Raw genomic sequence first — 13321 nt, forward strand, 5'->3', positions numbered from 1 at the left:
CCCGCATCATACCCAAAGATCAAGCAGAAAAGTCGGGAATTTCTGCACGTGACATTAGGACTTCCGCGGGAAGAATCCCCATGGAAAACCTTAAAACTAAACCCTTTTCAACACCCTTTGCTTAAGTCCAAAAGTTCACCTCACTTATTAACAATTCATGAGAAGAACATTGGACTGGGGGGACTTGAAGAGGTAGGTCCCAGCAGAGCCCAGTTGGACCCGCAAGACTCACCTTGAACAGAGACGTCTGCGCGGTTGGACCCGCAAGACTCACCTTCAAAAGGGACGTCTGCGCAAAGACCAAACCCGCAAGACTCACCTTGAAGAAGGACGTCAGCGCAAAGACCAACTGGATCCGCAGGACCCACCATGCTCACAGACGTGACGTCCTTACGCGCAGTACGCAAGCTGTTCTCGCAGGAAAAGCCTCCCAATGGTCGACGTACTCCGCCTGTTCCCGCAGCTACGGATACTAGCCATCAGGGAAGGCTACCCGCGCAGCAAGGCTACACGCACAAGGCACTAAACTCTTAAATAATTCAGTAATGTCACCTGAAGGAGTGAGCAAGCCGGGAATACTCCCGCCCAAAGCCGGGAAAACTCCCGCCCAAATGAGCCAGTCCGTACGCTACTGGAGGATCTTTTGTACTGTACCTGACGAGGTATGGACAAAAGATCTGACCAAAGCTGCGACAGCTCACTGACAACAGTACAACGAGCAGCATGCTCTATTACTTAATGTCACTATCAGCCGCTGCCTACTCACCAACCTGTCGTAGCACGTGCATAGCCTGCAGTTGGTGGAAAAGAAATAGTACACAGCCGGCCTGGTCACTATCAGCCGTTGCCTACCCACCAACCACCAGCATGGCATGTGCGTAGCCCACAGTTGGCAGAACAGGAATACTATTCAGCCGGCTGTACCTTCTTGGAAACCTACCTTCGGCTATAAATACTTCAACACCTTGGAACGGTATCATCATCTTCTCTCTAGCTATTTCTCTTAGTATACACTTATATTCAAGAGCAATCTAGTCTGATTCTCACGCCGGAGGGTGGTCACAAGGAGGTACCCCCCCCCCCCTTCTCAGTGACGAGCTCACGGTCTGTTTTGCAGGTCATCAGAAGAACCATCTTTGCCGGACCTAACCCCTCGTGGGAAACATCTATTTAACCCCCAGATTATCCGTAATCTGCCCGGGGTCGATTAGTGTTTCTTCATAAACGAAACGAGAAAACACGAATGGTGCATGTTCATGTTTGTTCGTATAACTTTAACCAAACATCAAACAGTTAAACGGATCAGATGTTTTGGTCAATGATCATTTATGTTTGAGAGATTGTAACAAAGGTTTTTGAGTTCTATTTCCATTAATAATAATGTTGGGAATTATCCAGTATATTCTTCGTGTGTGTTTCCGTTCGTGTTTGTGTCTATATAATCCTTGAATACAAACTTATGCTAGCAAACATAAATGAGAGTAAGCGAGCGTATACTAAAGAATCTAAATGAACGGACATAATCAAACCCTCATGATTCACGAACATAAATAAATAAACGAAATACATGCTTATGTTCGTTCATATAACTAAACAAACAAAAGGTTTTGTTCATGTTAATCTGATAAATAAATGAACATAAAAGAACTATCATGCCAAATAGTTCATTGAACGTTTAGTTAATTAGCAAGCCTAATTACATGCGAGTAAAAAGATTGAATTTAACGATAATACATGCTGCCATTCAAATATGTATGTAGTTTTGAATTATCAAATTTGGTAAAATAAGAAGTAAAAAAAATATATTATACATATATATCTATTTTGACTCAAGTGAATATATTTTAAGTGGAATAATTGTGTCCCTAAAAAGGTTGGGATTCTAGCATGGACAGTGGAAAGAGAACGTATACCGGCGTTGGTGGCTTTGGCAAGGCGGACTGTTTCAATGGATTCTACTTTATGTCCGGTGTGCGGGGACTGGGGAGGCGGAGGAGACGGCAGAACATGTAATGGCGTCATGCCGGTCATCATTCAAAAGAAGTTATTTCATTCATCTCGGCCATCGAACTTTTAAAGATATCACATAACAAACGGATCAAACTTACCGTCTCAAACGGCTTGTAAAAGATAACATAGTTTAATCATCTAATGACATGTTAAATAAGTGTATAATTACACCGGAAAATTATGTACTTTATGGAGCATGTCATAAGTCAGCTATTGCTACCAACGATCATAAACGAGCTTCAACCCAACCGCCATCACCACCGCCACCAATCCCATCATGTCTGGTTGAGCTCAAATCATGATCTGGACTAAAAACATCGCCTCTGATAACGTTTACCGTCAGGTAATAACAGATATGGTACCTGTTTTTATAAATCATGGTTTTTGATTGATAACTTCTGCTGCTGTTGCTTCATGTATCTCTGTGTAGATTCTTGAACTAACATCATTATTCCCATAGAATCTGAATCTTCTTCACGCCCGGGTTGTATATTCAAGTCAATATTTTGACTTTTGAAAGTTGACTTGTACGATTGTTCAAAACTTTGGCCAGCATCCAGCAGTTGAATTGGATGAGTCAGATCATGGTGCACCATGGGGGATGGAGTCATGTTGCAACTGCAAGTTGATTTGTGATTGGTGCCATTTGGCGGCGCCTGCAATATGCACGGGTGGCCTCTTGTGGTCTTGCTATCATGGACTGCCAAGTCAGCAAAGGCATCAAGGCCTTCCATGGTGTTTACTGATTCTGTATTTTCTGATTTATTTGACACATCCAGGTGTTAACAATATGCAAAAAAGTATCAATAATGCGCAAAATTTGGTTAGAAGTTAAATGAGCCGAGCCAGTTAGGGGGCTCAAGCTCGAAGTTCATATTGGCTTGGCTCATTTATTTTTAACGAGCTAAAAAGTAAAGCTCATAAAAAGCTCAAGCCAACACGTGGAACGTCGAGTCGACTCGTTAAACTTTTTTTATTAATTATACATTAATACGTATATGACATAATATGTTAACATACAGTCATGCAAATTTTATAAACTAGAAAATTTATTATATTATATTTTTATAACTTTCATAAAGATCAAGAAGCAAAATTATTATATGTAATATTTTTGTTTTACTTTCTTCAATATTATATTATACACACACACAAAAGCCTCATGTTATATATATATATATATATATATATATATACATATATATATGTGTGTGTGTGTGTGAATGTGTGTGTGTTCAATTTTTTTAAAAGACCGAGAGGTATAAACAAAATATTGTATGTATGTTTTTTTTCAATATTTTATATGTTATTATTGTTATTGGACACACACCCACACGAACGAGCCAACACTGGCTAAGCTTGTTTACAAAAGCACAATTTTTGAGCGGGCTTTGAGCCTGAAACTTTTTTGAAACAGCCCTAGTTGGAAGTGATTTATACCGTGATTGATCATGGGAAGTGCATGATCCAGATGTTTTGGTGTTGGTGCTGCCACTGTTGAACAAGGAGATCTGGTACCCAAATGGATATGAGATAACTGTACAAACTCTTGTAATAACCAAAAACAAAAATCGATTAATAAATTAGTAGCCAACTTACCCAACACTGTCTGTTGAAAATGCTCTTGGACTCCCTATATACGGTGCCTCCTGTTACATTAAACGATGTTATCATTATATCCTTTTTAACTAAATTTTCAAACATTGTTCCATTAATACCTGAAACACCTCAAACTCAACACCCTCGATTATCACGACGGTGGGAGCATTAAGAGGTGGTTGTAACAACCCCTGCACTTGTTCCAAAGTGACACTGAATCGAAGACTTTTACTGTTTGACCGCAAGTTGACCCCTTTTTTCCTCTTAGCACGACTAGAAAGTTTATCAACTTCTGACCATGTCCCGTTCTTTAAAGATTCTTCAATCCTTGTGTTTGTTGTTTTGTTCCCCTGAAATTATAAGTTTCAATTTGACTTTGACTCTGACTTTGACTTTGACATATGGCAAGTATGTAAAAAATAAACCTACCTTGTAAGATGGAGATGCAAGTGAAGCTTTCCTGAATCCCATAACAAGCTTTCCTTCAGGCTCCAACCTACTAAATGTCACTGAACCAATATAAAAGATAAGTAACTCAAATATAAGATTAAATATTATAAAAAGAAACGCAGTTTACTACCTGTATCGCCAGCTTGCAAGTGCATTGACTGTATACAAGGAGTGACTCCTTCTAAAACATACATCCTACTACTACTGTTGGACCAAAATCTGTATTGCAGTACCCATTCTTTTCCTTTAATATCTTGAATCACAAGTGGATACCCATCAGGCTCAGTAATCGGAGGAAGGTAAGCCTGCAAAATAATAAAAAAAAAATCCTATATAATTGTCGCTTTAAAAACAGTTGCAACTTTGCATAGTAGCATATAAACTAAAACCTCTGCATATTTCTTGGGGAGCACCAACCGACCACTCTTTCCAGCATCACTAGCACTCAACATTTTCTCAAATAAAGGGGTAATTTTGGTATTTGAACTATCACAATGTTAAGGGCACGCTTTATGATTAAAGGGGTGTAAACGAGCCAAACTGCTTGTGAGCTTCTCGAGATCAGCTCGCTAAAAGCTAGAACCAATCCAAGCTTAAACAAGCTCGAGCCATTTAATAAACAAGCCTGAGCCTCACTTATCGAGCTAGAGTTGGCTCACAAGCATAACAAACCTATTATTTATACAATTTTTATTTAATATATTAAATATATATTTTATAATAACTATATGCATAAAATTATGATAAAAGTAACTATAGAATATATACTATGTTATCTATACAAATTATATATATATATATAGAGAGAGAGAGAGAGAGAAAGAGAGAGAGAAAATGATTATAAATAAAATTATCAATAAACCGAGCTCGAGTTTTAGAATTGGAGCTCAAAACCAGCTGAGCTCAAGCTCTCATAAGTTAAACGAATCAGATCGGGCCTAATATTTATATAATTGGTATTTCATGTATTAAATATATATATATATTTATAATTATAACTATTATATACAAAATGTAAAAAAAAACTTAATAATACGCATTATGTCATTTAAAATAAGTACGATCAAATGAGTATACAGAAAATAATAATTAATGTATATAATTGATAATAGATAATAAGAGAGTAGAGCCTAAGGCCCTAAGCCGAGCTAGAGAGCTTGAGCTTATAGAGCTCGAAACGAGCCGAGCTAGAGCCTAAACTCGGGCTTGGCTCGTTTGCACCCCTAAATTCTGTAATGATACTCATCCTATATATATATATATATATATATATAATGATTATAACTATTACATATGAAATATAAAAAAAATAACTAAATAATACACATTATGTCATATAAAAAAAAGTATAATTAAATTGAGTATACAGAAAATAATAATTAATGTATATAATTGATTAATAGGTAATAAAAGAGTCGAGCCTAAGGCCCTAATCCAAGCTAGAGAGCTTGAGCTTAAGAATAGAGCTTGAAAAGAGCCGAGCTCAAGCCTAAACTCAGGCTTGCTTCGTTTGCACCCCTTTATTAATAAATAATACCATTTAATGCTACTAACAACCAACTACTAGTAAACAAAGTCTAATAACTAACTATTCCTACAAAAGCAGGATACCCTGCAGGGAGCTGTTGGAGTTCTTGATCTGTTAATTGGGACCGGTAACGCGAAAGTAGCTTATGGCAGGGGTTTGTTTCATCTTGGGCCTTAGTATGATGGGCCTGATTTCCAAGAGGTGGGCCCAATCCATCTTGATCTGTTGATTGGGACCAGTAACGCGAAAGTAGCTGATGGCAGGAGTATGTTTCATCTTGGGCCTTAATAGAATGGGCCTGATTTCCAAGAGATGGGCCCAATCCATCTTGATCTGTTGATTGTGACCAGTAACGCGAAAGTAGCTGATAGCAGGAGTACGTTTCATCTTGGGTCTGATTTCCAAAATATGAGCCCAATCCATCTTGATCTGTTAATTGGGACCGATAACGCAAAAGTGGCTGATGGCAGGAGTGTGTTTCATCTTGGGCCTTATTATGATGGCCCTGATTTCCAAGAGATGGGCCCAATCCATCTTGATCTGTCGATTGGGGCCAGTAACGTGAAAGTAGCTGATGGCAAGAGTACGTTTCATCTTGGGCCTGATTTCCAAGATATGGGCCCAAACCATCTTGGTATGTTAACTGGGCCCGATAACGCAAAAGTGACTGATGGCAAGAGTGTGTTTCATCTTGGGCCTTAGTAGGTTGGGCCTGATTTCCAAGAGATGGGCCCAATCCATTATTATTTGAGCATTGGTTCCCTGCTGATGATGGAGTACATAACCGTTTAACATGAATTCCAGATGCATTGCTTGTTTCAATCTTTTGATCATACTAATCATTTGTATGAAAATATGATTGGTAAGAAACATCTTTAAACAGATTGTGTTTCCCATCTTTAAACATTCCTGAACAAAATGGCGTGTTAAGATTCAGTCAACTTAATTTGGTAAGAAATTAAAAATATTATTTTATTAAACATGTCATGATCTTACCGGTGGGGGCTTCATCCATAACAGTTTCTTGTCCACCGACCCGCCAACTATCATTCCCGTTTCTTGTACTTTGACCAAGAGAACAGGAAGTCAACTGTAGTTCAGATTGACCTTTAGCAGCATTGAACAAGCTCGGTGATTGCCGCCATGGTATGGTACCCGGTCCAGCAATAGATCTCCAGCTTTTAGAAGAGATATCATTGATTCTTCCAGATGGCCAAGTAGGATTCGGTGTCTTGAACAAAAATAAACGTGTAAGTCTTAGTTTTAGTGATGTATAAGTTTGTGATATATTATAACCAAAATTAACAAGTGATACCAAGATGTATTCTGTTTTTGCACATTTGAGACACTCAATGCCTCCAGCGTCCAACAACATGTATGTGTGAAATGACACTATGCATCCACAATGAATTTGCTGCAAAGGTAAAATGGTCTCTTACTATTATATTGAACTTTGCATACTTAAATACATGAACTAAACTAATTAGCCTTGAAAGATTTTAACCTTTCCACAAGATTCACAGCATCTCCAGCCAGAGGCATTCATGTGATATGTATCACAGAATTTTCCATCTTCAAAAGCAGAACTGCAGCCATATTGAACAAGAATCACACGTAATCTTTATACAATTAGAAAGTATATATTAATTGAAAACATCATTCGTATTCCCATAATACTGCTGATAATGTAGACAATAAGTGAAACTGTTCAATTAACCTTCGTTTAAACACACACGTGACACACGCAAAAAGGAAGAAGATTTCTACTACTACAAATCATTAACTGCATAACACTCAAATCACTTGAAAATCACCCAAATGTTACTTACGATACAAGCAACATCAGCATAAACGAACTAAACCTAAATTTCAAACAACAAATTCAAAATAGTGACAATGTATCAACATAAAATCAGACTCAAATAGTAAAAGAACTTACGCTCACCATTCCTAAAACATGTAAAAATTAAGGAAAACTGCTTGATTAACACCAAGAAATGTTCTATTCTACTAAAAATTATTAACCGTGTAACGGTCAAATCATGACTTCCAAAACTTAACTTACACAACAAATCACCTACACATCACTCAGATGTACCTTACAGTACTAGCAACATCAGCATACCAAAACTACGCCAAAATCATAACAACAAATGCAATATAGCAGAGCATTCTATCAATAACAAATTAAAATCAAGCAGTAAAAGAACTTATACTCATCATTTCTAAGATCATCTAGACAATTAAAGAAAACTGTTCTGTTAACCTTCAGTTTGAACATTAACCGTATAACACTCGTATCATGAATCTCAAAACCTAATGTCCGCAACAAAATGTACCTTACAATACAAGCCCAAATTTCTAACAACAAATGCCAAATAGCAGCATTCTATCCAAATGTTGTACGACTTAACATTAACACTCAAAAGGTAGCTTACAATAGAAGCAGCATCAGCATAACAAATGCAAAATTAACAGCAGCATTCTATCAACAACAGATGAGAATCAAATAGTAAAGGAAGTTAATTACAATCTTATCATTACTAACATCAGCTTCAGTTAAAACACTAACAAATGCAGCTCTACTAACTGTATAAACTCGTAACAACAAATAAATGCAAAATTAATAGCAGCAGCATTGATATTCTATCAACAAACAGCAACAAATGAGAATGAAAAGGAATATACGAGCATCGATCGCATAGGTGGGCAAAATCACCGGTGCGGCAAAGCCAGCCTTGCCTAATAATAATACGTAATAAAGAGTGACTTTGTTGCTTGCTTTCTTGCTGTGCACACAAGCTTTCTTATATTATTATGCCTTATCTTATTTTAAATGTATAATTTTATATAGTTTAGTAACGTTTAAATTGTAGTATCTTTAAGAGTTTGGTGCAAGAAAATAACGTTTTGGTTAATTTTAATTGGTACTGACTATACACTTATTTTCGATTAATTTCAATTGTCGTTCAAATAAAAAGTTTTGAGATATGTAAGTGTGCATACTACAAAGAACCATGATAGCTTAGTAGGGATGAGATCACTACTGTACGATACTGAAAATATCGGTATCAAAATTGTAAAATTTTGATACCGGTATTTCATGTAAAATTCGGAAAATACTTGTATCGTACAGGTACCAAAAACTAAAAGTTTATACCAATTCAGTACCGTACTTGAAACACTCATCCCTAGCCCAAAGTCTTTCAAATAATCTGAAAATGTTGCGTAGCATAATTGCAGACTGTAACATTCGTCATTTTCGTTCTCTTTTTGTATTTGCATTTGTATCAAAACCCGACCCGATATGGTAAACCAAATCTTTCACTAATATAAAATTTTGGATTTTTATGTTTCATAATCATCTCTTACTTTTTGGATTTGTTACTAGTTTGTATTATTTAAACCTTTTTTAAAAAAAAAAAAAAAGCACATGCAAGTATTGATATAAAACAATGAAAACAAGTTTGACTCCTTCCCTATATAAACAACCTCATCCCCTTCATTTCTTCTTGCTCATTCATCTTCTTTCTCTCTCAAACTAAGAACACTATCTCTAACCTTCAAGGTTCATAATTATCTAACAACAACCTTCTTTAATTTTTGTTTTGTTACTTACTAATTCATATCTTGTGGTACAACATATATATAATATGCACCCCTTGTTTCCTTCGGCTTTCATCTTCTTCGGGAGGTGATATGCTACAAGGCAAGGCTTCATGGAGAACTCTTTGTAGTTCTTGATTATACTATTTTCCTTTAATGATTTACTAGTCTTGTTTATATTGTAAGTAGTTTAGTTTTAATTCATGTTTAAAAAGTTTCATGGTCTTGGGTATGAAGTCACTAGTCTCGGTTTTATCCCGAGATTAGACCCGAATCAAGACCGAACTCTTGTTTACTAGCTTTTGTTTTAAATAGTTTTGTTTACTAGATTTGTTTAAAATAATTAAATAAACATGTTTATGAAAGATTTGAACCTTGTAACTTCTAAAACCATTTTGATAGTTCTATGGTATTTGGGTATGTGGCAACCATCCTCGGTATCATTTCGAGTCAAGGACCGAACCAAAACCGAACTAAACCGAGTCCACTTGCCTAAGACACACAAGCGTGTTTTTGGCCATCGAAACTCATCTTTTTTTCAAAAATGTATTTTAAACTAATTTTAAGAATTTTATCAACTTACTTGTTGTGTCGGAATCCAACTTGATCTTATAACAAGCTTGGACCGGTGAAACCAAATACTCACTTGACGGACGTTAAGGTTCTTCATAATAGAACTATATACTTGGTTAAGTCTTTCGATTTTATTGAGTTATCTCAAAACATTTTGGAAAGTTAACTTTGAGTTTAGTTAATTATCTAGACCCAAGTTAAAAAATCCGAACACTCGATTAAAACCTTGTTTTGGTGTTCATATACCCAAAGGGTCTTGCATTAGTGCATTATAACCCACATAAGTTACTTAACATAGGTTGAGTAATAATTATGAATGAAATACCAAGACCCGGTTTCGAGTAAACTTACTTTTTAGAACATGTCTTTAATTTTCCAAATATTTACATTTTTAAACCATAAACTTCATTTATTTACTTTCCTTGTCATACTTTACTTTAAACCATTCCAAGACTACCTACTAACTTAAGACCCATTCAATCTAGGTCTTGCTCGTTAACCCGATCTCCGATTATTCACGAATCAATCTTTCAAGTTACTTAGTTAGCGTGAGTACATTTCATCCCCCGTTTTCACTTTTATCTTTTGGGGGTAACATGCATACTTATTTAAACAAAAATGATTTATATTATACTCATTTCTCAAACCACAAACTTTAGGGTGTATGATGCTAGAATACTTGTTCTATTATGTGTTATATGTCTCATATGCTTTACGTGCGCGAGTGTTTATTTTTATGTTGTTGTTGAGCCTCATTAAGTATGATCATACGCTCCCCTAACTACTTAGCCTTGTGCTAGTAGAATAGGGCCTCATTATCCAAGTATGTCGGTTGTTACCGATTAAAAAGGATCCTCATTTACATATGTTTTATATACCATGATGGATGCTTTTATTTATAGTCTCATATACGTTTGTGGATTTCGCTCGTATTATATATACTCAAAACTATGAAATTGCTCACCAACATACGTGTTGACAAATGTTATTTTATGCATTGTTACAGGTTTGATTATTACTTGAGTTGGAGTTCGAAGACGTCATTCTATTTGATACCGCTAGGTTATTAGAAGAATGAACAATATCTATCTTTTATATTTTGGTGTTTATTTGTATGAACAATATGTGTTACTTTGATGATTGAATGAAATTAATGAGTTGATTAAATATTGTCACTTTAATAGTGTCTTGTGTTCTTGGGCAATCCGTTTCACCCCGGCATGTTCCGCCGCCTTTGGTCGGGGTGTTATATTTAATTTACTTATAATAAATAAAATTAAAATCCAAATAAATATATAAATATTATAAACGAATAATGTAAAACAATCTCCGTAATGCGGGGACAAAATTAGTTATATATATTTTTATCCAAAACAATATGTATTTTTAATCTTAAAACTCAATTACAAACCACTAACTTGGTCCACTAATAAAGATGTATGACTTCTAACAAAAATGTTTGTAGGTTCTAGTCTTCCTTTTTTGTTTCTTCTCCATATTGGCATCACAAATCCATTGTTACATCCTTCACAACCATATCTATGTCACCTTAGTGTCTCTCACCGTCCCACGCCATCTTCCCGGTCGGGACCATACCTACTACCTTGATGTAACAACTTGAAGGAGATGTATAACGAAGTACATAATTGAGTACAATCCTTTAGAAAAAGATAGATCTCTAAACCAAGTGGGTGTGATAATAAAACATTACATGTTTGTCTTTTCATGTGATACTTGGAAAGCTCAACCTAAAGTTAATAAGACGTATGTTCTTTTTTTTTTCTTTTTTTCATTTCATTAAAATTGCTTTATGTGAGCTTTCTAATCTCATGGCGAATTAAACGGTACATTCCGTTATAACACATGCACACTTGTAAAAATTTACATGTCACTGTCACAAAAGTTATAGTTTACATGTCATTATCACAAAAGTTATAGGTTTATTGAATTTTAATAATTCCAACTAAAAATTATAGATCGATGATAATTTCAACTGAGTTTATCGTTACTAATGATAACAAATTTTAAAAAATATTGGTTCTCGATGGTCCACCGCTTAAAAAATCTTAATGACGTTAGATTTTTTCTGAATTTTAAAATGACTTTTTAGGGATTTAATCGAAAGAAGAATATCAGTCTATTAATGTAAAACTTAGCCTGATTAGTAATTATATTATAGAGTAATTACATAATTATTCTATGATCATAATTATTCTACCTGTATATATAATTACTCTTATTGATTCTCACGTTTAACATATTAATTTCATTGTATTTAATTCAAACCATATATATTTTATTTTATTTTATTTTATTAGAGTTTAATTAGGTAAATTTTTTTGTTGTCTACGGGGGAAATAATCGTTATATGGTGGTAGTTCTCATGTTTTCATGTTGGTCAAAAAGAATATTAGTTTTTATTTATAGTTTTAAGTTTTTCTTATAATAACAAATAGTGCTTTTTAGTTTATTAACATTTTCTTTGTAAGTTTATTTAGTTACTTTAAAATTATTTAGATTATAACTTTATTATTCTTTTATTTTATAAGTTTATTGGATTTTAATAATCCCTATTAATCGGTATTAATCGATAATAATCCATATTCATTTTATTACTACTGGTGGTCCCAAATTTTAAAATGTTTGCTCCCAATGGTCCCCCGTTAAAAAAGACTTAATGACATTATACTTTTTTTCGAATTTCAAACTAAGTTTTAGGGTTTAATCGGAAGGATGATACGAATCGATTGATATAAAATTTAACTCGAAACGGCGATCCAAATTACTTGATTATTGCTTCAATTCGTTTGTTTGAACTTTCAAATAACAAAAATTAAGTCGTTTGGATCACTGTTTCTAGTTATGTTTTACATCAATCAATTCGTATTCTCTTTCCTATCAAAAGCCCTAAAAAAGTAGTTTGAAATTCGGGAAAAAATATATATAGCGCCATTCAGTCATTTTTAACGGGGGATCACTGGGGACAACTTTTTGAAATTAGGGACCGCTAGTGGCGATAAAATGAATATGGCTTATTATTGGCCAATACCATTTAATAGGGATTACTAAAATCCAATAAACCTATTTTATATGATATAATATGTATTTTAATTTTTATAAAGTTGTGTAAAGATCAATTTGCACTCTTATATGCCTTGAATGTTCATTTCACTCAAGCCTCCATAATAGTTGGTCGATCATGTTCTATTTAACCCCCTTTTACTATTTTTCATCCAAACTTACCAAAGTACGAAATTCGTACGAGATCCTTCGTACTCAGGCCCACATTATATAATGTTTATTAATGTAGGAAATACTTAAGAACCAAACATGAAACATCTATGTTTCGTGTCACCTACATTTGGCTGAATTCTTCCAAAAATACACCTTTGTTAATCACCCTCAACATCACTCGGCGTCTTGTTGAGAGATGTCACACAAACCGTGAAGCGGGTGCGAGAGCGGGTACGAGTGTTAAGATGATCAAATTTTCTTAAAACATATTTTACTTTTTGGAAAATTAAGCATCTAAAAATGTACAGTAATCTATTTCTA

The 13321-nt window shown here is 34.8% G+C and overlaps 2 protein-coding genes across 2 annotated transcripts; both read right to left on the minus strand.

Moving 5' to 3' along the window:
- Nucleotides 1–2097: 2097 nt before the first annotated feature.
- Nucleotides 2098–6422, minus strand: LOC143537825 (uncharacterized; the record flags this gene model as incomplete). Its single annotated transcript, XM_077031504.1, has 8 exons — nucleotides 2098–2767; nucleotides 3451–3521; nucleotides 3610–3659; nucleotides 3729–3959; nucleotides 4039–4118; nucleotides 4190–4364; nucleotides 4449–4545; nucleotides 5671–6422. Coding segments are annotated over 8 exons (1845 nt in total), but the record flags the coding sequence as incomplete, so codon positions are not given.
- Nucleotides 6392–7167, minus strand: LOC143537838 (B3 domain-containing protein Os07g0563300-like). Its single transcript, XM_077031513.1, has 4 exons — nucleotides 7092–7167; nucleotides 6903–7001; nucleotides 6584–6818; nucleotides 6392–6496 (listed from the first exon to the last, which is right to left on the minus strand). Exons 1-4 carry the CDS (start codon nucleotides 7131–7133, stop codon nucleotides 6423–6425), a joined length of 450 nt encoding a protein of 149 aa, XP_076887628.1. The 5' UTR covers nucleotides 7134–7167; the 3' UTR covers nucleotides 6392–6422.
- Between the last annotated feature and the right edge of the window lie 6154 nt (nucleotides 7168–13321).

This window comes from Bidens hawaiensis, unplaced genomic scaffold (genome assembly GCF_021521415.1).
Source record: "Bidens hawaiensis isolate Kalapana, Puna unplaced genomic scaffold, B.hawaiensis_p1.1 tig00011408_1, whole genome shotgun sequence".
Classification (NCBI taxonomy): domain Eukaryota; kingdom Viridiplantae; phylum Streptophyta; class Magnoliopsida; order Asterales; family Asteraceae; genus Bidens; species Bidens hawaiensis.

Coding starts and splice junctions, on each gene's coding strand:
- LOC143537838 (XM_077031513.1), bottom strand. CDS start 7,133: ATGAATGCCTCTGGCTGGAGATGCTGTGAATCTTGTGGAAAG. Junction 6,819..6,902: donor CAAAAACAGAATACATCTTG/GTATCACTTGTT, acceptor TTTTTGTTCAAG/ACACCGAATCCTACTTGGCC. Junction 6,497..6,583: donor TATGGATGAAGCCCCCACCG/GTAAGATCATGA, acceptor CATTTTGTTCAG/GAATGTTTAAAGATGGGAAA.